This window comes from Miscanthus floridulus, chromosome 2, assembly GCF_019320115.1.
Source record: "Miscanthus floridulus cultivar M001 chromosome 2, ASM1932011v1, whole genome shotgun sequence".
In the NCBI taxonomy this organism is placed as follows: domain Eukaryota; kingdom Viridiplantae; phylum Streptophyta; class Magnoliopsida; order Poales; family Poaceae; genus Miscanthus; species Miscanthus floridulus.
The window spans coordinates 115,312,247-115,339,935 of NC_089581.1; the positions used below are offsets into that span (position 1 = coordinate 115,312,247).

The 27,689-nt window shown below is 51.2% G+C and overlaps 1 protein-coding gene across 2 annotated transcripts; it reads right to left on the reverse strand.

The window, feature by feature from the left end:
* Window positions 1-27,331, reverse strand: LOC136528151 (uncharacterized). 2 transcript variants are annotated; one of them, XM_066521072.1, is made up of 25 exons: window positions 26,835-27,330; window positions 26,570-26,737; window positions 26,411-26,485; window positions 26,008-26,086; window positions 25,657-25,721; window positions 25,485-25,574; window positions 25,150-25,239; window positions 24,808-24,894; window positions 24,496-24,579; window positions 24,270-24,389; window positions 24,126-24,154; window positions 18,162-18,294; window positions 11,107-11,586; window positions 10,027-10,508; window positions 9,890-9,953; window positions 9,689-9,791; window positions 9,402-9,574; window positions 8,361-8,486; window positions 8,193-8,263; window positions 7,711-7,773; window positions 1,263-1,335; window positions 925-1,044; window positions 770-847; window positions 531-581; window positions 1-443 (listed from the first exon to the last, which is right to left on the reverse strand). In XM_066521072.1, exons 1-25 carry the CDS (start codon window positions 27,090-27,092, stop codon window positions 333-335), a joined length of 3,273 nt encoding a protein of 1,090 aa, XP_066377169.1. In that variant the 5' UTR covers window positions 27,093-27,330; the 3' UTR covers window positions 1-332. The 2 variants fall into 2 exon arrangements, with proteins under 2 accessions (XP_066377169.1, XP_066377175.1); XM_066521078.1 differs by lacking the exons at window positions 1-443; window positions 531-581; window positions 770-847; window positions 925-1,044 and adding an exon at window positions 1,049-1,125 and having other exon boundaries at window positions 26,835-27,331.
* Window positions 27,332-27,689: the final 358 nt, after the last annotated feature.

The following is a 27,689-nucleotide window of genomic DNA, read 5'->3' on the forward strand; positions in this document are numbered from 1 at the left end:
TTGCTACTACGGAGTAGTATTTATGAACGATTCATATTTATTACTGAGCCAATGTTCCATGTAGGGTGTGCAGTTCTTTTCCTTTCGGTGAGCGTCAACCCGCCCCACTCGCTTCATATAATACAGGGTCAACGCATATAAATATACACCATGGATATGGATGGGCGGGCGATGGCCTGATGGTGTTAGCATCAGAATGGCCTGAGGGTGAAAGAAAGAATCGACAAAATTGATTCTAAGGTGAAAGAAAAGGAGGGGGGGAAATACAGCTCCTATGTGCAGCTGAAGCAAACAGAAGAAAAACAATCACGGCAAAAACCTTCCCATCGAGTCTATGGCCCTGCCTCAATCTTCTCCACCGTTTCTAGTCTCGTCTTCCGTTTCCACCCTTTCATGGTGGCCACCAGGTTAACTAACCCGACTACCTGACTTTTGCTGTATTCCTGTTGAGTTCAGAAACAGCAGTGTTTAAGTTCATTTGTACCTCCACATAGGATCAATGGGAGATGGAGGTTCTGCAGGGATCTTACTGGATGAGACCGTGCCCAGTGAACGTACTCAGTCTCCGGTAAATAGTAAGCCTGTTTGATTGGCACAAGAGTTGTTAGCAGCAATTCCCTTTGCCAAGATTTCACTAGTATAAGAACAAAATGAACACAAATGAAACAGCTGTTCATGGAGAACCCCTAGGACTGCAGAATGGCAAATGCTCTCGGCAATCAGAACGTGCCACCACTAATTTGCTCTGCCACTAATTTGCTCTGCTTACCTTTATGAAAGTGTCCACAGTTTGCAACTTCGGCCTTACATTTGATGATACAATGTGCTGCAACCCATTAATTAGTACCTGAAAGAACATCAAAGCCGTTACTATGGATTCCTCCATGGCATTCACTTCCAAATATTAAATTGAAAAATCAAGACCTGGAGGTCAAGTGACATCAAAGCACGTCCTTCGTCAGTGCACCTTTTCACTCTAGAGAGACCTTCAACTAAAACTTCCGATATGCTCTCTACGCCATACTCTATCAAAAGGTGTTGGAGCTGGGAAGCACATATGTGAATTTACTCTGGTTGTCAGTAAATTCATCATCAAACGATTCATAAGAAAGAAAGAACAGCATCCTTTTCAAGATGAAGCAGAACAAACTCTAGTAAGTTCATTACTTAGCACCAGGATAAAAATAAAACAAAGTGAGGTCAAAAGAAAGGGGGAGGAAAAAAGAAAGAGAACGACTATTTATTAGTTCTCTCACACTGACCTCCTTAGAAATTCCTCCATGGTCCAATCTTGTTTTGTAGTGTTTGAACTCACCCAATAACAAATCAACATATCTGCAAATAACAAACACTTGGTCACTGGTGCAATTAAAAGTCACAGCAGTAACTGCAGTCTTTGCTCTGATTCTGGAAATAGAAATCATTTCCCAAGCCTCTTATACTTAAGAATCAGGCACATTTAGTCCTGTGGCCTGTATTTGTCATGGTCGGGCGCACGTATGTGAGAAGGCGTCGGGCCCGTGACGTGCGCCGCGCCCTGGAGCGGGCAGCAGCCGCGCAGGAGGAGGCGCAGGGCATAAGCAACGCTGGTGGCTAGGAAGGAAAGTAGGATAGCTTTCTGTTATTTGTTCCTAAGATTAAGGAGATTGTTGCTCCTTTTAGTTGGGCCTTTTGCCATATATTATTGTAACCACACGTTGGAAATCAATCAAGCATTATCAGCCTATCTCCTACCTCTTCCTCTCTAAGCCGGCAACCAGGGGGCATAACCCGGTTGACGAAGACGGCGGCGGCGTGGGGGTATAACCCTGCCGGCGACGACGGATCGTGACTACGAGCTTCGCAGTCGAGGTCCAGCTACCTTGGGCGTCACTGCCCTTGACAACCTGGTATCACGGTCACGCCGATCCTCTCCCACTCGCTCCAGCCCGCCCACCGCCGCCGCCGATGCAACCTCACCCCCATCGCCCACGGCCTCTGCGCCCAGTCCAGCCACCATGTCCGAACCCACCCTCGCCGAGGTCATGAACATGCTGAAGGCCATGAACACCGAGCTGACGACCTTGAAGTCTGACATGGCGGCCATGAAGGACAAGTCCTCGTCGTCTTCCGGCGGCAGCGACAACCGTCGCCCGGACGAGCCACGTGATCAAGACTTCCACCCAAAACACAGGAAGTGGGATTTTCCCCGCTTCGACGGCACGACCAACCCAATGCTCTTCCTCAACAAGTGCGAGGCCTATTTCCGCCAACACCGGACCATGGGGGAGGAGCGCGTGCGCCTGGCGTCGTACTACCTGGACGCCATCGCGCAGTTGTGGTTCACCCAGCTCCAGGATGACGAGGGCACGCCGCCGTGGGGTCATTTCAAGGACCTCCTCAATCTGCGTTTTGGCCCACCTCTCCGATCCGCCCCAATGTTCGAGCTCGCTGAATGCCGGCGCACCGGAACAGTGGAGGAGTACGCCAACCGTTTCCAGGCCCTCCTCCCGCGTGCCGGCCGACTTGACGAAGCGCAACGCGTCCAACTCTTCACCGGCGGCCTCCTTCCGCCGCTCAACCACGCCGTCCGCATCCACAACCCGGAGACGCTCGCTGCGGCCATGAGCCTCGCCCGCCAGGTCGAATTGATGGAGCTTGAGCGGGTGCCAGCCGCTCCAGCCCGAGCCGCGCCGCGCGCGGTGCTGCCGGCCCCGGCGATCCGCCACGCGCCTACCGCCGTTCCAGCGGCACCCTACTACCAGCGCCCGCTGTACAGGCCCTGTCGGCACCGCCGATCCGAGGAGGAGCAGCCAACCCGGTGCGGCGTCTCTCGGCCGAGGAACAAGCGGAACGACGTCGCCTTGGTCTCTGCTACAACTGCAACGAGCCGTACTCGCGGGGCCATAACCGCACATGCCGTCGTATCTTCTACATCGACGGCGTCGAGCTGGACGAGGGAGGCGCGGACGAGGAAGCCCCGGTGTTTTCCCTGCACGCGGTCGCAGGCATTCCCGGCAGCAACACGATCCAGCTCCGGGTACGAGTTGGGGTGGCCGACTTCATCGCGCTCATCGACACCGGCTCCACGCACAGCTTCATTGGGGAGGACGCTGCCCGACGCGCCGGTGTTCCCATCGAACCGCGCCCTCGGCTCACGGCAACCGTGGCAAACGGCGAACGTGTCTCCTGCCCCGGGGTGCTCCACCACGCTCCAGTGCTCATCGATGGCTTGGAGTTCCAGGTCGATCTATTTATTATGCCCCTTGCAGGCTATGACGTGGTGTTGGGCACCAATTGGATGGCGCCACTGGGGGACATCGTGTGGAACCTGGCGGATGGCACCATGGCGTTCCAGCATGCGAGCAGGTCCGTCTGCTGGCACGGCATCGCCCCCAAGGCTCTTGCCCGTCTACACGCTACTGAAGCCACAGAACCACTCCTCGACGCGCTCCTGGATGACTTCCCCGACGTCTTCGCCGCACCGAGTGGCCTGCCTCCGGAGCGGGGCCGGACACACCGCATCGTCCTCAAGCCCGGCGCGGCTCCCGTGGCGGTCCGCCCGTACCAGTACCCGGCGGCACACAAAGATGAGCTAGAGAAGCAGTGCGACGCAATGATCGCCCAAGGCATCGTCAGGCGCAGCAACTCCGCTTTCTCCTCCCCGGTCCTCGTCAAAAAGCCGAATGGATCGTGGCGATTCTGCGTCGACTACCGCGAGCTGAACGCGCTCACGGTGAAGGATGCGTACCCCATCCCCGTCGTCGACGAGCTGCTGGATGAGCTTCATGGTGCCCAGTTCTTCACCAAGCTCGACTTACGCTCCGGGTACCATCAGGTGCGCATGAGGACGGAGGACATCCACAAGACGGCGTTCCGCACACACGACGGCCTCTACGAGTTCTTGGTGATGCCGTTCGGGCTGTGCAACGCTCCGGCGACATTCCAGGCCCTCATGAACGACGTACTGCGTCCCTTCCTCCGTCGCTTTGTACTCGTTTTCTTTGACGATATATTGATCTACAGCAAGTCATGGGCGGACCACCTCCGGCACCTCCGCGCGGTCCTCAACGAGCTACGTCGCCATGTTCTCTTCGTCAAGCGCTCCAAGTGCGCGTTCGAGGTGCCTTCGGTCGCCTACCTCGGCCACACGATCTCGGCGGCGGGTGTGGCCATGGACTCGGCCAAGGTACAGGCCATACACGACTGGCCGGTGCCTCGCTCGGCGCGGGCGGTACGGGGCTTCCTCGGCCTGGCAGGCTACTACCGCAAGTTTATTCACAACTACGGCGCCTTTGCGGCACCACTCACCGGCCTGCTCAAGAAGGAGGGCTTCTCGTGGAGTCCGGAGGCCGCCGCGGCATTCGCAGACCTCAAGGCCGCCGTGACTGCAGCACCGGTCCTGGCCATGCCCGACTTCGCCAAGCCGTTCGTGGTCGAGTGTGACGCGTCGTCCCACGGCTTCGGGGCTGTGCTCATCCAAGACGGGCACCCGATCGCTTTCTTTAGTCGACCGGTGGCGCCGCGACACCGCCCTCTTGCGGCCTATGAGCGCGAGCTCATCGGGTTGGTCCAGGCTGTGCGGCACTGGCGCCCGTATCTCTGGGGACGCCGCTTCAGCGTCAAGACGGACCACTACAGTCTAAAGTATCTGCTGGACCAGCGCCTCGCCACCATCCCGCAACACCATTGGGTTGGCAAACTGCTGGGCTTCGATTTCTCCGTCGAGTACAAGTCGGGCGCTGCGAACGCCATGGCAGACGCGCTGTCCAGGCGGGACACTGAGGACGGGGCGCTGCTCGCTCTCTCGGCCCCCCGCTTCGACTTCATCGCCCGCCTGCGCCAAGCCCAGCTCGACGACCCGGCCCTCGTCGCCCTCCAGGCTGAGATCACAGCCGGCTCTCGCCAGGCGCCGTGGACGCTTGTTGACGGCATGGTCCAGTTCGCCGGCAAGCTGTACATCCCGCCCACCTCTCCGCTGCTCCAGGAAATCATGGGCGCGGTCCATGCGGACGGCCACGAGGGCGTCCAGCGCACCTTGCACCGGCTACGGCGCGACTTCCACTTCCCCAACATGAAGCAACGGGTGCAGGACATGGTGCGAGTGTGCGCTGTGTGTCAGCAGTACAAATCAGAGCACCTTCAGCCGGCGGGCCTGCTCCTTCCGCTGCCGGTGCCACAGGGTGTCTGGACGGACATCGCGCTCGATTTTGTGGAGGCCCTCCCTCGCGTCCGCGGCAAGTCAGTGATCCTCACCGTGGTGGATCGGTTCAGCAAGTACTGCCACTTCATTCCGTTGGCACATCCGTACTCCGCTGAATCCGTTGCCCAAGCTTTCTTCACCGACATCGTTCGTCTACACGGCGTTCCTCAGTCCATCGTCTCTGATAGGGACACGGTCTTTACATCCTCCTTTTGGCAAGAGCTCATGCGACTGATGGGCACCAAGCTACATATGACGACGGCGTTCCACCCCCAGTCCGATGGGCAGTCCGAGTCGGCCAACCGCATCATCATCATGTACCTGTGGTGCCTGACGGGGGATCGGCCTCGCCAATGGGTCCGTTGGCTGCCGTGGCCGGAGTACCTCTTCAACACGGCGTACCAGTCATCCCTGCGGGACACTCCTTTCCGCGTGGTGTACGGGCGCGACCCGCCCTCGATCAGATCCTATGAGCCGGGCGACACCAGGGTGCAGGCGGTCGCCAAGACTATGGAGGAGCGCACGGAGTTCCTGGCCGACGTCCGCTACCGCCTTGAGCAAGCGCAGGCCACGCAGAAGCTGTACTACGACCGCAACCATCGCCCAGTCAGTTACCAGGTCGGGGATTGGGCTCTACTTCGTCTCCGGCAACGCTCGGCGTCTTCGCTGCCTCAGGCTGTGGGCGGCAAGCTCAAGCCTCGTTTTGTCGGGCCCTACCGCGTCATTGAGCTCATCAACGATGTCACCATCCGTCTTGCTCTTCCGACGGGCGCTCGTATCCACAATGTTTTCCATGTGGGCCTCCTCAAGAAGTTCCTAGGAGCTCCACCAGCTGAGACACCGCCGTTACCCCCGCTCCGTCATGGCGCCATCGAGCCGGAGCCTGAGCGTGCGGTGCGCTACCGTCTTGCCCGCGGCGTTCCGCAGGTGCTCATCAAATGGAAGGACTGTTCAGCGGCGTCGTCTACTTGGGAGGACACCGACACGTTCCGCACCAGGTTCCCCTCTTTCCAGCTCGAGGACGAGCTGACTCTCGACGGAGAGGGAGATGTCATGGTCGGGCGCACGTATGTGAGAAGGCGTCGGGCCCGTGACGTGCGCCGCGCCCTGGAGCGGGCAGCAGCCGCGCAGGAGGAGGCGCAGGGCATAAGCAACGCTGGTGGCTAGGAAGGAAAGTAGGATAGCTTTCTGTTATTTGTTCCTAAGATTAAGGAGATTGTTGCTCATTTTAGTTGGGCCTTTTGCCATATATTATTGTAACCACACGTTGGAAATCAATCAAGCATTATCAGCCTATCTCCTACCTCTTCCTCTCTAAGCCGGCAACCAGGGGGCATAACCCGGTTGACGAAGACGGCGGCGGCGTGGGGGTATAACCCTGCCGGCGACGACGGATCGTGACTACGAGCTTCGCAGTCGAGGTCCAGCTACCTTGGGCGTCACTGCCCTTGACAGTATTATACACATAAGTATTAGACTGCAGATTTTGCTATATATTAACACAACCTGCAACGCATTCTGTTACGTCATAAATGGGTTTAACACTTCAATTTCAAATTTGCTAGCACATGGGCAAAAGGTGCAATTTTGTCTGAAAGAAATATAACCAGATATATAAAGGAAACACTAATATATATGAGACAATTTCAAATATTGGGGGGAAAGTCCAATTTACTCCCCCTGCACATGAACATTTTCCCGATAACCCTCTAAACGGATTTTGTGTTCAATCGACCCCTCTAGATCTTTCAGTTAGTCCAATCTACCCCTTAATAAGATTAGTCTTTTTTTTTTGTTTCTCCGTAAATAAGTTAGTTTTAGTTTCAATTTTGTAGGGTGATAGAGAACATCATTTGTGTTAGAAAAAATACATTATGAATTTTTCATCATTATTTTAGCTCAGGCATTTAATAACAAATGAACCCTACAGATACAAAATTATACAAAAAATAATAATGATGATGAAAAAAAATCATAGTGTTTTTTTTCCTAACATAAGTTAGGATATTCACTATCACTGCTATCACCCTACAAAATTTGAACTTAAGACTCAACTTGTATGTGGACAAATAAAAAAGATAAATGTTATTAAGAGGTAAATGGTCACAAATTACTTTAGGGGGTTATTCAGATAACTTTCCTGTGAGCGCACTGGGGGGCAGTAATTTGGACTTTTCTAATATATTGCCAATTTGCCACAGAGCCCAACAAACACCAGATCCATGCAAAATGATGGATTAAGTACAAGAGTACAACTGAATGATATATCCAGATGGTCTACTCCACAACCACTGAAAGTAAATTACCACAAAGTGCTTTCTACAATAATCATACAACAAAGGACATCGAGGCTGTCAAAATTAGATTTAAACATGGTGATTTGCTATAAAACTAATGTATAAATGATTATGAAGAGGTAAAGGAGAGGCTCAAGGATGCGTAACAAACAGTAGGAAAGCTGCCAAAAACAGAAACCAAAAAAAGGGGGCAAAATTGTTCAAATTAAGAAGGCTCAAGCATAAATATACCCATTGTGCTCTATTCCGAGCTCCTTCACCTCCCATTTAGCATTTGCTATCTTATCTGGATACCTGAAAACACATTCAGTCCGCGACTCAACTGAGCATACATATGTCAGGTGTGGTGATTCAAAACAGCAAGGTATGGTACTAGTCCCTCTGTTTCAAATTGTAAGTTTAAGTTTTTTCCTATGTCAAACTTATCCAACTTTGAACAAATGTATAGAAAAATATATTAACATTTGCTATATCAAATAAAAGCACTATCAAAATATATTCCATGGTGTATCCAATGAATGTTCATGCATTTTTCTATAAACTTGGTCAAAGTTAGAGAAGTTTGACTTAGGACAAAGCTAAAAGTGACTAACAAATTGGAAAGGAGGGAGTACTATCCATCTAACTACTAACAGCATGTCAGCATCAATGGTGATGCAAATCCCGCACAAATTTATATGGCCAAAGAGAAGGGATTGGATGCTGTAACATACCCATCAATATGCAAAAGCATACGTGCACTCGTTCTGTGAATGTGCTCTGTCAAATCTGGAACAGAGTCCACCTATGACACAGAAGGTAAGCTCTGAATTACATTGCAACTTTTCTATTTATGGACTACCAAATAAGCAATGAAAACCTCCCAAAGTAGAGAAACATACCAGTGTCCTAAAGAACTCTTCAACAACAGAACTGTTATTTTTAGACAATACTGAGCGTAGATGGGCTCTAGATCGGTTCAAAACTCGAGCAACCAATGATAATGTTTCAGCAGCTGCACATCTCTCCTGAGGGAAAAACAAGTTGAAATGCACTTTTTAGAACGAGGACACTGAAACTAAGAAGGCAGTGGCATGCAAAAATTATCTTTTTTTTTTTAAGCATAAAGAAAAATGCATTCTGCCATACAAAATGCTATGCTTTCATAGCAACCTAACCAAGCAGAAAGGTAACTTCAGACTCCAGCCAAGGTTTACATATAATAGTGGGGGACACCGGGACACATCCAATGATCCAATGGCTTATAGTAATCAAAAGGACACAATCCAGATGTCCATCGAGATTCTTTCCAAGTAACTTTCAAAGCCTAGACACTCACTAACGCCTTGTCGCCTTCTACATTGAATGCCAAAAATTTGTCATTCCGACAACCTCCAAGGTTATAGGCCTATAGCTTATTGGCATGTGATGCTTGTATGGAAACAAATAGAATAAGCTAGTACTGTCATACCATCACTTCAGTTATGGCAGCAAGGAAGCAACAATACAGAAATTCCTAAAAAGAACAGCAAACTAAAAACGAAGAATTGTCACACAGAAATGAGTAAAATGTATTGCCTAAAAGCTGAACACCTACCGATTTTTTTTTATTTCACACAAACTTCGGAATGATTAACATCAATAGTTGATAAGTCGATAAATACTAATTAATTGTGAGAACAGATTAATCACATCTGCAGTAGACTTCAAGGTATATCTTCAAATTTTAGAGTTTAAGACTGCAGGAATTAGCAAAATTGAACTCAAATGAGACAAGCTCAAGTCAAACAAGCAAAGGCAATTCACTTTTGTCTATTACAGGGCAAATGTTGCATGGTAAATATCACAACTCAGTTCCATATACAAGAAAACATGTTAAGTCTGAAAATGAGTTAGGATTACATAGGATTATGTAAGCATGCCCATGTGAAACCAGCAGTTACCTTTAACCCATAGGAGGTGAACATTGAACTGGGAGGCGCAGTAGGCATCACATCCATTTGGCCGAAAGTTGAATTCATTGACAAAGGGGATGAAGGTGAATATGAAACATTATTTGGTTTTGTCCACTGATCAGAGTCTTGTGTTATTTTTGATAAAGCGGCTTTAAGCCGAGCTGAGTACAGCGCAAGTAGTGGTAAGGACAATTAAGAAAGGCGATCATCTATGTAAGCAGTGATAGCTAAGAAATGTGTATATGAGAACATATTGTGGAGAACTAAATCCTTACATGATTGATGATCAGGTAAAGGCTTGCTGCTTTGACTCTTGTCTAGGTTCCCAAATGTCTCATATATGTAGTGATAAAAGATGCCAAACAGTTGGGAGATACCCTGAAAATTTTGTCCAGCATAATCAGACAATATTCCACAAACTTGCCCCCCCCCCCCCCCCCCCCCCCCCCCCGAGTACATGATATGACATAACTAACCTTAAAAAGCTCAACATTGACAATTTCCAGCTTTTGCATCAGCCTGGCGTATTTGTCCATCATCCTGATTCCAGTGGCAATTTAGGCTAGGAAGCTATGCATAGAAACATTACTAAGTTAACACAAGCATTTAATACCTTAATAAAGAAAGTGATGAGCCTGTCTGCGATGAAATGTCTCCATCTTTCCAATGTGAAGAATTGCCTTTTACAATTTTCGTTTTTGGTATCCTACTAGGCAACTGACTATCTTCATCAATGAAATCCGCTAGAAGGTCTTCATTCTCTTCATCAAAAGATGAATTGTTTCCATTGCCATGATTATTGCTAACTGATGAGTCAAAAGGCATATTGGACTTTGGGGATTCGGCAGAGCCATCTTCTAGCTTAAAAGAAAATGGATTTTCAATCTTAAGCCAAGAAGCAAATCCGAGATTTTCGTTTCCTGAATTGGCTGTAGTTGAATTCCCATGGTAACAATTTATTGGCAACTTGAGACTTCTACTGGTAGGAGAGCACAGTGCAGCACCATCACCAGTTAGACCTGCTAAACTAATTATTTGTGAAGCTTCAGCAGACATTATTGTCCAAGATTCCTTTTCCAGTACCATCTTAAGTGCCTGCCAGACGAATGGCAAAACACAGTAAGTTAAAAATGCTACATGCAGAAGACACAGAGAATGACTCACTACATAGAGAGCTAACAGTTTGCAACTCCATCTTTGCAGTTAAGCCCAAAAGGTCAGAGTAAAACACAGTACTGACTAGAGCAACAACACATTCCCAGAAAATACACATTTGTTTTCTCTCTTTTTGACATAGAACTACAATCAAACTTCATTATTAATGTATTTTCTTAAGATTATACTGTGAATGAAGTGACTTATGGTACATATCAATTGCAAACCCTTCTAATGTGGTTGCACTGACTTAATGTTCGTATCAGCTGCAATCTCCTTTTGTGGAAACATAAGTGCACTGGTAGCTCATACCAAAATCAGTTACAGAAATGGGCTACTATGAAACCATCACTACCAATGGGGAAAAGGAAAAGAAATCTGAAGAATGTTCCTAAAGACTACAAACACGCCATGAACTGCATACACATTTAAAGTTATATCTATGGCTACAGTAAAAAAAAGATGATAGCACTTCAATATTCACATGTTTGAACTTTGAGCACTATAATTAAGAACCGAGTCAGAGTTATTGACATACATATATATTTTGCCGGTGAAAGGACACCATGTAGTTCAAACAGACAGTCTTCAACTTCTGGCGGAACTCACTAGCTTCAAACCCACAAAATGCTTCGCCAGCCAAAATGAAAATGACGAGATCTTCATAATTCTTCAGGAATTGGTATGTGCTAGTTGAACAAACAGCTGAACTAGATAATAAAACAGACAAGCGACTTGTTGCCAGCTGCCAAAGATTTCTTCGCCCTCTTTGAAATGTTTGCGCAACAAGTTTTGTAGCATCTGTTCTAAGCTGATAGAATGGAGAACCCGTTTCTGATGTACTAGCATCAGGGTTGTTAACCTCAGATGATGATGCTCTGTCACTTTTTACAGCTGCAGAACCATCCTGAGTGACTGCTGCACTTGAATGACCTCTTCCTGAATTAACTAAAGTTTCGTTGCTATTCTGAGATATGTCATTCTTATCTGCTAGATCTGGGCCCTTGGAGTCAATATTCTGAAGAGGAAACCAATTTCATGAATAAGAACAAAACCTTATATTGAAAATTAGACTAAGTATAGATAGCATCAGATCCACATATATATGTATGTATAGGTTATTGGATAGGAGGATAGGTAGTATTAACTCAGAATTATTTCATACGGAAAACAGAAGATTATTCACCATATATTGAATATAATAAGTTCAACAGAGAATAAATAGGATAGTTGCCCCGTTCCACCAAACAAGAGAGTTTAAAACTGATAGCATTTGACATCTTTTCTACTCCAACCCAAAATATATGTTGCTTTATGATTCCTGCTGGCCAAGCTTTTAAAACTTTAACCATCAACATATGCAGAATTACGCAGTTTGACTAAGATAGGTTTTGCTATTCATCATTATTGAGTTGCATGGTGGGCAATTCATTTATACTCCAACACTCCCCCTCATGTGGAGGCTCCCTCAGGCCTCAAACGTGGAATAGGAGCGAGCAACAATTATTTATTTAATTGTGCTATCCAGGATTCGAACTCAAGACCACTGGCTTTGATATCATATTGAGATGCATGCACCAACTAATTCAACCCAAAAGCTTAAGCTGATGGGAGAGGTGGGCAATTCACTTATACTCCAACAATCATGAAACACTGATAGGATTACGGATCCTACCGCGTAGATCACGGAGTCTGTAGGGATGAGAGGGAGGTGGAGCAGGCTGGGAACCTCGCTGCCGGCGGCTGGACGCCGTGGTGGAGGATGGGCGGCTGCGACTGTAGCCCTAACCCTCGTGTAGATACAGTAACGGCGGCACTGTTCACACGTGAACAGTAGAGGCGGCTAGGGTTTCTCCCGGCTCCCTGAGGAAGCCGGAAACAATAATATGTTTCTACTTAATTTCCCAAATAGAGTCTTACAAATATTTATATGTCTCTCTAATAGCGATAATTATAAAATAACCCTCTAGAAATACTATAATTGCGACAATTATATGGGCCATAGCCCTTTGATGGCCGGCTCCCCTCCTAGCCCCTAGCTGGGCTGCGACGGCTGTAGGGGATGCCGGTCATAACATCTCTCCCCGCCTGCAAAAACAGCTCGTCCTCGAGCTGGAAATCGGGGTGCTCGGCGCGAAAATCCTCGAGTGACTCCCACGTTGCATCATCTGCTGGTAGACCGCGCCACTTGATCAAGATCTTCCAAACACCCCGGCGCTGCTGAGCGCGCAGGGCGCGTTCCGGACCTGGCAAGACCCGGCCATCCAAAGCCGGTGGCAGGACGCCGGCGGCGGTGGGGGGATCGCCGCGGTGCTGCTTCAGGAGGCCCACATGGAAAACATCGTGGATGCGGGCGTCATCGGGCAGCTAGAGGCGGTAGGCGACGCAACCGATGCGCTCAAGCACGCGAACGGTCCCGCCCAGCGCGGCCCCAACTTGCGCTTGGAGCGAGGGTCGAGGGACTGCTGCGTGGTGCGGTGAAGGAGACGCAGCCGGACCCACGACCCCACCTCGAACTCCCCATCCCTGTGGTTGGCGTCGTAGTAGCGTTTGGAGAGTTGCTGGGCTTGAAGGAGCCACTGACGGACCTCAGCGAGCATCTCGTCGCGACTGCGGAGTATGGCGTCGGCGGCCTCAGTGCGAGCCGTCCCCGGCTTGTACGGCAATATGGGCGGCGGTGGTCGGCCGTAGACGGCCTCGAAAGGCGTGGCGCGGAGGGCGGTATGGAAAGAAGTATTGTAGCAATACTCCGCCCACGACAGCCAATCCACCCATGCCCGAGGCCGGTCACCTGTAACACAGAGCAAATACATGGCAATCACCTTGTTGACCACCTCCGACTGGCCGTCCGTCTGAGGGTGAAAGGCGGTGCTCATGCGGAGCTTGACGCCCGCCATCTGGAAAAGGTCCCGCCACACGTGGCCGGTGAACACGGGGTCCCGGTCGCTGACGATGGAGAGTGGGAACCCGTGGAGCCGTACAATGCCGTCGAAGAAGGCACGGGCGACCGACGCGGCCGTGTAGGGGTGCCCGAGCGCGATGAAGTGCGCGTACTTCAAGAAACGGTCGACGACGGTGAGTATAACCGACTTGCCGGCGACTTTGGGCAGCCCCTCGATGAAGTCGATCGAGATGTCCGCCCAAACTTGGGAGGGCACGTCGAGGGGCTGCAGCAGTCCCGCTGGCTGCAACGCCTCCGTCTTGTTGCGCTGGCATGTGGTGCAGGAACGCACCAAGTCTCGCACCAGTGCCCTGTCCCGCGGAATGTAGAACTCGGCACGGAGGCGGTGCGGCGTCTTCTGGGTCCCCTCATGGCCGGCGGCATGGGCCAGGAGGAGGACCTGGTGGCGAAGGTCCCCGTGATCCGGCACGAAGATGCGAGGCCCGTGAAGGAGGAGGCCGCTGTCCAGGCGCCACAGCCCCGCGAGCTCCCCGGCCTGGAGCTGCTGCAGCAGCCGCTGGCCATCCGGCGCCGCGGCTGTAGCGCGCCTGATGTCGTCGAGGAGGGCAAACGAGGGCCCGGACACAGCCATCGCTGCCCCGAGCGCGTCCGGCGAAGGTACAGTCGCCACCCCCTCGCTGTCGCGGCGTGACAGAGCGTCCGCCACGGTGTTGAGGCGGCCCGGGCGGTATTCCACCATTGAAGTCGAAGCCGAAAAGTTTGCTGATCCATTGGTGCTGTGGTACGGTAGACAAACGCTGATCAAGCAAAAATTTGAGACTGTAATGGTCAGTGCGAACCCGGAAGGGGCGCCCCCACAAATACGGGCGCCAGTGGCGCACAGCTTGCACCAAGCCGATGAGCTCGCGTTCGTAGGCGGCGAGCTTGAGGTGGCGAGCTGCAAATGGTTTGCTGAAGTAGGCGAGGGGTCCCGCGCCCTGGTGGAGGACGGCGCCAAACCCCGCGCCCGATGCATCGCAGTCGACCACGAAAGGTGCGTCGAAATCCGGCATCTGAAGCACGGGCCCCGTCGTCAAGGCGCGCTTGAGCGCCTCGAAAGCCGTCGTCGCGTCGTCGTCCCACACGAACGCGTCTCGCCGCAAGAGACGCGTGAGCGGGGCCGCGATGATGCCGAAGTCGCGGATGAACTTCCTGTAGTATCCCGCCAAGCCCAAGAAGCCGCGAAGGCCCCAGGCCAAGCGAGGTAGAGGCCACGCCGCCACCGCGGCGACCTTGTCGGCGTCCATGGCTACACCGCCCTCGACGATGACATGGCCAAGATAGGTCACGGAGGGCGCCCCAAACGAGCACTTGGAGCGCTTCAAGTGGAGATGGTGCGCCCGCAGGGCGCTGAGGACGATGTTGATGTGCTGCAGATGCTCGGCCCACGACGAGCTGTAGATGAGGATATCATCGAAGAAGACGAGCACAAACCTCCGGAGGTAGTCGTGAAGCACATCGTTCATCAGGGCCTGGAAGGTGGCCGGGGCATTAGAAAGGCCGAAAGGCATCACCAGAAACTCGAAGTGGCCGTGGTGAGTGCGGAACGCCGTCTTGGCGATGTCGTCGGGGTGCATCCGCACCTAATGATACCCAGAGCGGAGGTCCAGCTTTGTGAAAAAGCGAGCTCCATGGAGCTCATCGAGGAGCTCATCGACCACCGGAATCGGGAACTTGTCCTTGGACGTCTTGGCGTTGAGGCCGCGGTAGTCAATGCAGAAGCGCCACGACTGGTCCGCCTTGCGCACCAGCAAGACGGCGCCGAGAAAGGCGAGGTGGTCGGCCTGATGATCCTTTGGGTGAGCATGGCCGCGCACTGCCGCTCCAGCTCGTCCTTCTGTAGCTGGGGATAGCGGTAAGGGCGCACCGCCACCGGCGCGGTGCCCGGTAGTAAGTGGATGCGGTGGTCGTACTCTCGCGCCGACGGAAGGCCCGCGGGTTCGGTGAAGACGACGGCGTGCTGCTGGAGGAGGACGTCCAGCAGCGGCTGCCGTGGGTCGGAGGCAGCCGCGGCCAGCAGCTGTGCCGAGGGGGCTGGAGAGGGTGCAGCCGCCCCGGCCACCCCCTGCCAGGTGACGCGGCGGCCGTCGCGCCAAAACGACAGGGTGAGGGCCTCGCAGTCCCATAGTATGGGGCCCAAGGTGCGGATGAAGTCGAAGCCGATGATGAAGTCAAATCCGCCCAAGTTGAGGCCGACACACGTGATGGCGAAGTCCTCGTCGTAGATGCGAAGGGGCACGTTGCGCGCGATGCCCTCACAAGGCACGCGGTCGCCATTGGCCACCGTGATCCGCAGGCGCTCCCCACCCGCAGGAACGAGCCCCAGGCGGCGCATGGTCTCCCCCGACACGAAGTTATGGGTGGAGCCCGTGTCGAGGAGGGCCAGGAAGCGTTCGCCCTTGATGACAACGGGCAGCAGCATGGAGTTGGCGGCCCGAATACCTGCAACAGCCTGGAGGGAGACCACAAGGGCGTTAGCGGCGGCCATCTCCGGGCCGGCCAGCTCGCTGGAAGGGGTGTCCTCGGTCGCCTCCCCGGGAGCCTCCACGATGTAGTCGTCGACCTCCAGGTAGAAGAGGCGCTTGCACATGTGCCTGCGTACGTAAGGCTCGTCACAGTTGAAGCACAGCCCCTGGCGACGGCGCTCCTGCTGTTCGGCCGGAGAGAGCCGACGAAAAGTGGGCGCCGCCAGGGTCGGTGTAGGAGCGGCGGCCGCCGGTGTCGGACCCGCGCTCGGCGTTCGCTGCTGCGGAGTCCAGGTCGACCGCAGGGGCGGCCGGGCGACGCGAGGCTGTGGTGCAGGTGGAGGTACGCAATCCTCGAACGCCCGTGCCAAGTACATGGCGGACTGGAGGTCGGGCGGTGCGCGGAGCTGAACCTGCTTGCGGAGCTGGTCCGGCAGCCCGCCCACGTACAGCTCCGCCTTTTGGCGAGCGGAGAGGTTGCGGGCGTGGCACAGGATGGCATTGTAACGCTCCGAGTAATCTTGCACGGAAGAACCAAAAGGAAGGCGGGCAAGCTCCGCCAACCGTGTGCCCAGAACAGGAGGCCCGAAGTGGAGTGAGCATAACTCGCGGAAGCGCTCCCAAGGGGGCATGCCCTCGTCCTGCTCCAGGGCGTAGTACCATGTCTAGGCAGCACCCCGAAGGTTGTAAGACGCGAGCCAGGTGCGCGCGGATGCTAGCGTCTGCTGGCCGCGGAAGAACTGCTCGCACTGGTTCAACCAATTCAGAGGGTCTGCCGAGCCGTCGTACGTAGGAAACTCCAATTTGTAGAATTTGGGCCCCGCCTGGGCGCCCGCGAGGGCAGCACCAAGGCCCGGGTCAAGGCCCCCCTGCTGCTGGCCGCCCGAAGAACAGCGAGCCGTCCATCCCCCCCCCCCCCCCCCAAAGAGAGGACCGCCGGCGGGAGGCAGGGTTGAGACCGCTGTCGCCGCGATCGTCGTGGAGGGTGATGGGGTTGTCGACGTGGCCATCGAGTAGAGCGGAGCCGACGCCGTCACGGGCGGCTGCAGCCAATCAGGCAGCGGTGACGGCGAGGCCGGCCATTGCAACAGATGGAGCGGAACTCCGGCCCCCGTCGACGGCATGCCGTAGGGGTAGGATGTCGTGGCGCAGTGGGGATCGGTACGGTGGGCACCGGCGGTGGAGGCAGTGGTGGGGCGGGAAACGGCGGTGGTGGAGGCGCCTGGAGCAAGCCGGCCCACGCCGTCTGCATGGAGACCACCGCGTTGGCGATCAGATCAACCTTGGCCCCAGCGATTCCAACGTCAGGGGCTGGGCAGAGGCAGCGGACGCCTCCGACAACTCCGACGACGCAGCGGGCAGCGGCGAAGTGGTCACCGGAACGGAGGAACTCGGAGGAGCAGTCGTCATCGAACCAGGCAATGCTGATACCAGGTTGATAGGATTACGGATCCTACCGCGTAGATCACGGAGTCTGTAGGGATGAGAGGGAGGTAGAGCAGGCTGGGAACCTCGCTGCCGGCGGCTGGACGCCGTGGTGGAGGATGGGCAGCTGCGGCTGTAGCCCTAACCCTCACGTAGCTACAATAACGGCGGCACTGTTCACACGTGAACAGTAGAGGCGGCTAGGGTTTCTCCCGGCTCCCTGAGGAAGCCGGAAACAATAATATGTTTCTGCTTAATTTCCCAAATAGAGTCTTACAAATATTTATATGTCTCTCTAATAGCGATAATTATAAAATAACCCTCTAGAAATACTATAATTGCGACAATTATATGGGCCATAGCCCTTTGATGGCCGGCTCCCCTCCTAGCCCCTAGCTGGGCTGCGACGGCTGTAGGGGATGCCGGTCATAACAAACACACCTTCATAAATTTCTACTTTCTACAAAATGCCATATTTTCATATAATTTTCTAGTCAAAATATCACCTTGTAGACCATGTGGATGTCCTAAACATCTTATATTTTGAACCAGAAGGGTTTAATTCTTCTTGTCTCCTTTTGGTTTTCCAATGCGACTATGTAGTTTATATGTTCATTGAGGCAGAAAATGAACTTTGTAGTTTCTCATATTTGTTTGCACTAACACCCTGAGCCTAGGCAGCTTTTTTTTACGAAATTCATGACCGTTAATCAGAGAGATGAAGGTTTCAACAATAAAGTGGACAGAAAAAAATAAATGTACCTTATCTTCTGAAGAAAAGCTCATAATAGCATAATAAGAGCACATCAATGAAAATAAGCACTCTAGGGTTCTCAACAAGCAGGGGCGAAGTTTGGGTTCAGGAACTTGAACACATAGATCACTGTATGTAAACCTGCAGAAAACAAAAAACATTGGTGAAGTGAATGCTCAGAGAAACTTGAATACAGCTTGATACAGTTTGAATGCTCAATAGGGTTCTGGCCTACCCTATTGAGCGGCAGTATTCCGATGTTCACCGCCCTGAGGTTTTGGCGCCAAGCCCTCCTCCCTCTGATTGAGGGGGTGACGATGTAATGATCCTGCAAGGCGTCGGCGTCGCGTCCGTCCTCCCTCGCCGCCGCCCAGCTCGGGTCCGGTGGGTCGTGATGCTTCGTGTCATGGCGGTTCACGGCGGGGATCGATCATGAAGCAGGTGGAATCCTCTGTTCGGGGGAGATCTCACGTGGCCCACTCTCAGGCAGCGTGCTCTCAGCCGTTGGCCGCGGGTTCCAAAGAGGTCTAGGTGCGTGACATTCCAGGCGACGGTCGTTCTGCCCTCAATGCTGAGACGCGCCGTCCCGAGGATGTCCCTGTGCCTAATGCGTCGGCTGCAACAAATGCAGTCATTTCGGAAACCGCAGATGTCGCGCGCATTCAGGAGACGTCCCCGTTCCCCTCGGTGGCCTCCCCAACTATTGTGCGGTTTGAAGTGGATGCTGGGCCTTTGCCTTCGGATGGCGTCCTCATTTCTGGCCCGGCGGATGCGGCTTCTCTTGGGCTGGACTTGGGCCCTCGGCCTGTGATTGATTCCCAATTGGCGTGCACCGGATTGGGTGAGGCTACGGTCTCCCCGACTGGCCGACGGTGCCGTGCTCTTCCTTGAGCCTCCCCGTCGGAATGGCAACGGTTGAAGCTTCTCCGGCCTCACCACGCTCGCCTCAACGATATCCCGTGTCCGTCTTCCCGGGGTTCTTCCCACCGGCGCCAAACCCCCCCTCGCCAACATTTGGCGCGGGACCTGCCACTGCGTCGGCTTCTGATGGCCCGATTGGGGAGCCCCTGGGCTCAGAGGCGCCTGCTCCGCCGACTACAGGTGGGGATTCCGAGGGCTCGGAGGTGCCTGCTCCGCTCGGGCCTGTCCTGCCGCCCGCTCAGACTCTCCAAAGCACCGCGGGGTGAGGTCTTCGTCTCGCCCCCGCTCCGGGTCTATTCCAGGCAACGACGCCATGCTAGAACTCCCGCACCGGCCGCCGTGGACAGCTCCTCCCAGTGTCCGAGGGAGGGACCCCCATCACGGAAGCTTGAGAAGGTGCGCAGGCCAGTGGATATGCTCGTCCCTCTGCCCGTGATCCAGAAGCGGCGAAAGAAGGCCCCTCCTTCAGGGTCTCTGCCGCGGCGTAGCTAGCGAGTCGCTAGCGATGCCCCCTGCCCTCCAGGCCCGGTGCTCTCGGAGGCTCAGAAGAGGGTGATGCGACAACTTGGCTTTGAAGAAAGGGAGATTATTCAGCCGAATGCTCAAGACAATTATAGTAAGCTAGTCAGGCCATTCCTCTCTTGACTCCCATGTTTGTGCTTTAGCTGCTATTTTTGGTTGGGATGTTGGAGAAGGTGAGCAGGTGCTGGCTGCGAATGTCCTTGCAGTGATGTAAGGATTTGGTTCTTTGTCGGGGTCGTTTTATTTCTTGGGTCAGATGAATCCTTCGTCTATTTTAATCTGGAACGTGCGAGGCCTGAATCAAAGGGATCACCGGAATTCTGTCAGAGAGGTTATTCTGTCCAGCAACGTTGACATTGTCTGTTTGCAAGAAACTAAGGTTGCCAACATGTCCCAGCATTTGTTTCTCTTGGTCTTTGGGTCTGTGTATGATAACTTCATCGCGCTCCCAGCCAATGGGACTAGAGGAGGGGTTCTGATTGCTTGGAAAGGGTGTTCTTGCCAGGCAATGGCTTCTAGGGTAGATACTTATTTTGCTTCTGTTCTGTTTTCGGAACAAGAAGGTCGCAATTGGTGGTTCACTGGTGTCTATGGGCCACAAGAAGATGATGAGAAGGTGATGTTTCTGCAAGATCTAAGAAATATCAGGGCCCTGTGCAATGGAGCTTGGTTTCTAGGGGGAGATTTTAATTTAATTTATCAAGCTGCCGACAAGAACAATGCTAATTTGGATAGAGCAATGATGGGAAGATTTCGGTGTTTTCTAGATGACATGGTTCTCAAGGAGATCCCGCTCTTGGGCCGAAAATATACTTGGTCCAACGAGAGGAGATCGCCTACTTTGGTCAGGCTGGATCGAGCTTTCTGTTGTGGTGATTGGGGCAATATTTTTCCTGATGCTGTCCTGCAAAGCACAGCAGCTGGTGTATCGGATCACTGCCCTCTCATTCTGGGTTTGAAAGTGAGCACTAGCGGCAAGCGGCGATTCCATTTTGAGAGCTTCTGGACCAAAATCACTGGTTTTCTCGATGTTGTTAAACTGAATTGGGAGGCTCCGGTACAATCTAATTGTGCTGTAGAGCGCCTATTCATTAAACTACAGCGCCTCAGTAAGGGACTACAAAAATGGGGGCAGCGGAAAATAGGGAACATTAAAGCTCAGCTTGAGCTGGCCAGGGAGATTCTTCACCGCTTGGAAATAGAGAGAGATTCAAGGGCACTCTCTGAGCGCGAGGAATGGCTGAGAAAGAAACTCAAACTGCATTGTCTCGGTTTGGCTTCTCTAGAGCGAACCATTGCACGGCTGCGCTCTAGGATACTGTATCTTCAAGAAGGAGATGCCAATACTGTTTTATTCCATCAACAAGCTATATACAGAAAGAAAAACTTCATCCCAAAACTGCAAGTTGGTAATCAGGTGGTCGTTTCACAGGAGGAAAAACAGAAGGCAGTGGATGATTTTTATGAGAACATTCTTGGCAGTGCTGAAGTAAGGGACTATACTCTTAACTTAGATGAGTTAGATATGCAGCACCATGATCTTTCCGATCTTGATGCCCCATTCTCTGAGGAGGAAGTCTGGGCTACCATAAAAGACATGCACCTGGACAAGGTCCCTGGGCCGGATGGTTTCACAGGGTGGTTCTACAAATCATGTTGGAGCATTATTAAAGGGGATGTGCTGATGGCGTTGGACGCCATCCATCGCGGCCATGTATTCAAATTTAGGCTATTGAATACGGCCTATGTTACCCTACTGCCTAAGAAAGTAGATGCAGTTGAAGTGAAGGATTTTCGTCCTACAAGCCTGATTCATAGCTTTGCCAAGTTGGTGACTAAGATTTTGGCTAATCGGCTAGCACCGCTGTTACCTTCCTTAATCTCTGCAAACCAAAGCGCATTTGTGCGGGGAAGGAAGATTCATGACAAATTTATGCTGGTCCAACAGATGGTGAAATCTCTGCATAAGGAGGAGGCGCATATCCTTCTTAAACTAGACATCTCCAAGGCGTTTCATTCTGTCTCTTGGTCATTTCTCCTGGAAGTCATGTGCAAGTTAGGGTTCGGTCAGCGGTGGCGAGACCTTATTTGCTTGATCCTGTCCACCTCCTCGACACAAGTACTGGTTAATGGAGTGCCTGGAGACACTATTTTGCACCACCGTGGTCTTAGATAGGGAGACCCCTTGTCACCAATGTTGTTTATCCTCGTTATGGATGTCCTCAATTCCCTGGTCAATTTTGCTACTCTGGCGGGTTTGATGCAGCCGCTAGCCATTCAGCAAGCACGGCACAGCGTCTCCTACTATGCTGATGATGCAGTCATATTCTTGAGACCCCACAACTTGGATCTGGTGCAGTGGTGAGAGCTGTGGTGAGAGCTGTCTCACTAAGTCACCAGGTCGTGGGTTCGAAGCAGCCTCTCCGCAGATTTTGCGGGGGGGAAGGCTTGCCTCAGTTTTTCCCTTCCCCAGACCCCACTCATGTGGGAGCCTCCGGCACTGGGTCTGCCCACAACTTGGATCTGGTCACTGTCAGACAGCTCCTGGAATTGTTTGGACACGCCTCCGGTCTTAGAACCAACCTGTCCAAGAGTTCGGTTTCCCCTATTCATTGTACTGATGAGGAATTGGCACTCACTGCAAGCGTCCTCTCTTGTTCAATAAAGGCAAGCGTCCTCTCTTGTTCAATAAAGGCCTTCCCCTGTACGTACCTTGGCCTCCCACTCTCACTTGGAAAACCAACTAAGGAGGTGTTGCTGCCTTTAGTAGATAAGGTGTCAGAATATCTCCCTGGTTGGAAGGCCTCTCTAATGAACAGGGCTGGGCGGTTAGTCATGGTGAAGGTAGTGCTGACTGTTGTCCCTATATATATCTTAATAGCCCTGGACCTTCCTAAATGGGTGCTTAAGGCTATTGACAAAAATCGGCGGGGCTTCCTTTGGAAGGGTCACCAACATGCCAATGGAGGCAATTGCCTGGTAGCCTGGGAAAAGGTACAGAGACCAGTTGAATATGGAGGCCTGGGATCCATAATCTTGAGCTCCTTGGTTGGGCACTTAGGATTCGGTGGTTGTGGGTGCAAAAGACAAATGCTAAAAGGCCTTGGGCCGGTCTTTCTATCGCTGTTCCTCACAAAGCCCGGGCCCTCTTTAATGTTGCAGTTGATGCCATAGTTGGAAATGGAGAGGAAATATTGTTCTGGACAGATAGATGGCTGGATGGGCATACCGTGGCAGAAATAGCGCCTAACCTGTTCAATGCGGTTCAAAAACGAACAGCTAAAAGGACTGTGGCCCAAGCTCTGCATAATAGAAGCTGGGTTCAAGATATTAGGGGGGCTCGTACAGTAGAGGTATTGCTTGATTACCTCCACATTTGGGATAGGGTGGACGGAATTATTTTGCATCTAGAGATCCCGGACAGATATAATTGGAAGTTAACGCAGGATGGTTCCTATAGTAGCAAGTCTGCCTATGCAGCCTTCTTTCTTGGATCCATCAAGTTTGGGTCGTGGAGAAGGATCTGGAAAACCTGGGCTCCCCCGCGCTGTAAGTTTTTCATTTGGTTGGTGTTTCACAACCGGGTTTGGACAGCTGATCGACTAGCAAAGAGGAATCTGCCCCATCCTGAGTCCTGCCCCTTATGTGATCAAGAGGATGAAACAATAAATCATTTGCTAGTGGGTTGTGTCTTCGCTCGACAGGTCTGGTCCCTGGTTTTGCATCAGTTTGGGGTGCTACATTTGGCACCACAGTCTGCTGTAACTCGTTTCTCAGGGTGGTGGAAGAGGTCTACTGCTGCTGTCCCCAAAGAAGCGCGTAAAGGCCTCAATTCCTTGATAATCCTGGTGGCCTGGGGGATTTGGAAGCACCGCTACACTTGTGTCTTTGATAATAAGAGGCCAAGTGTTCAGGAGGTCCTTAGGTCCATTAGCGCGGAGGGGGGGCTTTGGTGCTCAGCTGGGGCTTCCAAACTCCAGGAGCTTGTTATCAGGTCGCTGCCTGCTGTAGCTTAATGCTTAGAGGCTTTTGGTCGTTCTTGATCTTTGGGTGGCGAGTCTGTATCTTAGTGTCTAGGGTGTGGGGTGTGTGAGTTGGGGTGTGTGTCGGGTCTCTAACCCTTGTAACATTTCTTCTACCTTAATGAAATGACGCGCAGTTCTCCTACGCTGTTCGAGAAAAAAAAAACTTTGGTTCTATGAACCGATATTGTCTATGGTTTTAAACAACTAAAAACTGCAGACGTATGACAAGATCTCTTCTTGACCTGCTTTCTTGTGTCGATTACTAACTTCAAATCTTTTGAAAATGAAAATAAAAAAAACAGGGGCACACAAAAGTTTTCCACAGAGACAAAAAAGAATCTAGGTCCACCACTGATAAATTCAACTATGAAGCTATGACTCGCAAATGACTAGCTATATCTGTAGTCCATGCCATATCCCTACTATACAAGTCACAATAGTTTATTTAAGCTTAGAATGCAGCCAAAAGAACCATTGAACCAAGATAAGGGGCTGAATACAGACCTATTTTTCTCCGTATTATTTCCAACCTCCTGCAATTACTTTACTATTAGAAAACTGATAACATAAAATATCAAAAATATTGACATGGAGAATCATATGAATAGCAAAACTACACAGAGCACGCCAATAAAGCAAATCTAATACCTCTTCCAACATTTCTTTCAGGACATAATGTGTTCGAGAGAGTACTTCCTGCAAGAAGAAACTCTGCATCTTTTCAGCCATGCCACTGACATCACCCATTAGTGCATATGCATCAACAACCTACATCCATGATTAATTGCTAAAGAATGTTATTCTAACAAAACAGATAAATAATAATTACCATGTTCATCCAAGAACCCATAAAAAGATTCTTGAGAACACTCACAGTTAGATAGTTTTCTTCATCAAACATCTGACAAACACCAAGTAAATGAATGTCCAATTTTTGGAGTGTCCGAGCTAACCATGCCTGCATACTCAGAGCAGAAATATCATCACAAGGATAAAATATGAATATATCAACTGGAGTGAACAAGCAGATAGCTCGACTTAATTTGAAGGTGAACAAGATGTTTCTGTTTGAACATACCAACAGTGGATAGATTTAAGTCAGCTAACACTTCTCAAATTTAAGGATAAAAATATCTCAACAGCAGAAGACAGGATATAAGAGGTGAACAAAGAAAAAGATAATTACCTCTATACCTCGTCCCATTTCTTGTACAGCAGAAAGGCCTGAATAATTCTCCAAAATTTGCAAATATTCAGGCAACAATTGGAATGCCTAGAAACATCAGTAAGATATCATTAGAAACCTAACAATTATTACTGAGGGACCACTGGTATTTGACAACACATAAACACATATACTAAGCTTGTTCAGGTCGAAAAGCAACAGACCCATATTGCTATAGGCGATTTATGGGTCAGAAATTTATCATAGCAAGATTAGAACGAACAGCTGCTCATATCACCCTAGGTTAAAGAAGTCTACTAATGATGAAGGAAGATAGAAAAACAATAGCCAAATCAAGCTCACCTGAAAGTAATTTTCTTTCTCAACAAAAGTTTCAAGTTCCAGCTGCATGTCTAGAGCATGACGAAGCTCTGTAAGGACAGGAAGAACATCCTGCATTACACAAAAACTAGATCTTTTTATTTACAGATCCTCGATTCAGTTTACCTAGAGCTAGTGGCAGTGGAAGAGAAAAGCATTTGAATTTACTATGTCACTAATAATTTTCTCCTCAAGACATCAATTGATAATAGGATGGTAATTTAGTGGTCTACAATGATTGGTTGGGAGCAGGCACCAGGCTTCCAAAGTAAACGCTGCAAATTAACATGATATAACAGATAAGAGCAAACACCTACCAGCAAAGCTTGTTTCTTTTTTGATTTTACATTGACAACCAGATCCCTCGACACCTCATTCTTCGAAGAGGTTATATGCCTTCGTCCATTCTGAAATATTGATCTAATTATAAGGCCTAGAGTTCTAGATATAAAACAATGTCAGAAAGGACAAAGTTTCACAAGATATTACCATGCAGATTACATTTGCAACCTTTAAGTCTTGTTCTAATTCCATCACTAACTGCATCCCCTTCACTGGCCAAAACTAAATATCAGTAATCTGAAATGTCCTTAAAAGGAAGTCAATAAAGATCACATTTTGGTAGCATAACTGAGGCTAAAGCAGCATTAGATGTCTTCATTATTTCATAGCTAAAGGGCATTAAAACCTGAACATGTTGAAGGAGATGAACATTCATGAAAAGTGTCAGTTGGAAACAAAAAAGAAAAGGAAAGGCATGCAACTGAAAACTATCCAATCCTATGCAGATAAAAGATAACTAAACACTGAACCTCTTCTCTACTCTGGTGGGAGACATACCCATTTCTTCATGGTGACCCATAACATGGTGTGATAATCTTTCTGCAATCTTGTCAAGCTGCACTAATCTCAACGTAGACTGAAAAGAAGAAAGATTTACATTAGAAAAATAGATGACGTTAATTTGGTTAAGAATCACACGTTCATGCAGGTGGAGCTGGACATTTGATACCAATTACAGTTAATGGATAACTAGAATGCTTCTAAACGACAAAGTGGGAACGATTTCTTCTACAGAGGTCATAGCTCTCATTGTTGAAACTGACAACAAACCATTACAAATTTAGCTATGTGCACTTTTGCATGCACACGTTACTCAAAAGTATGGTACACGTAAGTTTTCTTAGCATGCACTTAGCTCATAATGTCCTAGAAATGAAAAACATAAGTTGCTGCTACTAACCTGCTTATCGAAATAGGTGGCATCGCCGTCTTCGTCCTGAATATTTTGCAGAATGTACTTTATTGGATCAAACTCCTGTGAATAATTCAAATTTCAAACTCAAAACACATCAATACTGAAAGCAGCAGACAACCAAATCTATGCCAATGCAGTACCCACCTCCTCATAGAACACTTCCTCGAGCTCCTCCACCGGCTCGCCCTGGGGGTTGCTCCCATAGATGGAGACCAAGTCCTCCGAATTGGACGGCAGGTTGATCCTCTCATGCGGTGGCAACCCAGCGATCGCGCGTGCCGCAGCTGCTGCCGCTGCAGCTCGTTCTGGAACCTACAGAATGTGCAAAACAAATGTGAGCGACGTCTACCTCATTGATCCGACAATGCGCGAGAGCAAGCCATGAAAGGAGGGAGAAAGCGTGAAGGACCTCAGGGCGGGGAGGGGGAGCGGTGGGGGTCGGTGGGAGGAGGCCAAGGGAGCGGGCCGAGCGGACAGAGCTGAGGAGTTTCTCGCCGACGCGGGAGAGGTCCATGCCGCCGCCCTGGATCAGGAGCAGGGGCAGGAAGACGAGCGGGCTGGGCCCGGACTCGAACAGGTGCTCGCCGCCGCCGCCGCCGCTGAAGAGGGATGACGAGGAGGAGGAGGCTGAGGGGGCGGTGGGTGGCGGCACCGCGTCGCGTCGCATCTCAGCTGCGCCGCCGTCCGGGGGCCACCTCGCCGCCGGGGACCATGTGAGGGAGCGCCGCCGGCTGCTCCCAGATCCGCGCGGTGGTTAGGGTACGCGCGCGCCGGCGGTGGCGCGGTTTGGCTGGATCGCCGCGGGGGAGGGGGTGACTGAACAAGGTGGTTGGTCGCGTCGGGACCGGGAATTCGCGGGATGTGTAATAATAAAGTGGAGAGGAGACTGGAACGGGAGCACGGTGAGGTTGAGGTAAGAGCAAGTATTATAATCGACTGCAAGCCGACGGAGAGGAGTCCACGCCATCACAAAAACAGCCACGGAGGAGAGAGATCACGGAGCAAGCGTTATTCTCTTCGCCCGGCTGTAGCGCAGCGTACGAGAAAAAAACATCGTCTTCCAGCCTGATGCGAGCGAGAAGCCGCCTCATTCTCCCGTCTCTCTCCTTCCTGATCCCGTGCTCCGCTTCCCCTTCCCCAGCGCCAAATAGATTATGCTCTTCCCGCCAAATCGATTCCTCGCACGCCAAATCGATTCCTCGCGTGCCAAATCCAAGGATTTAAGCCCCAAATCTTCCCCAATCGCCACCTCTCCCAAACCCTA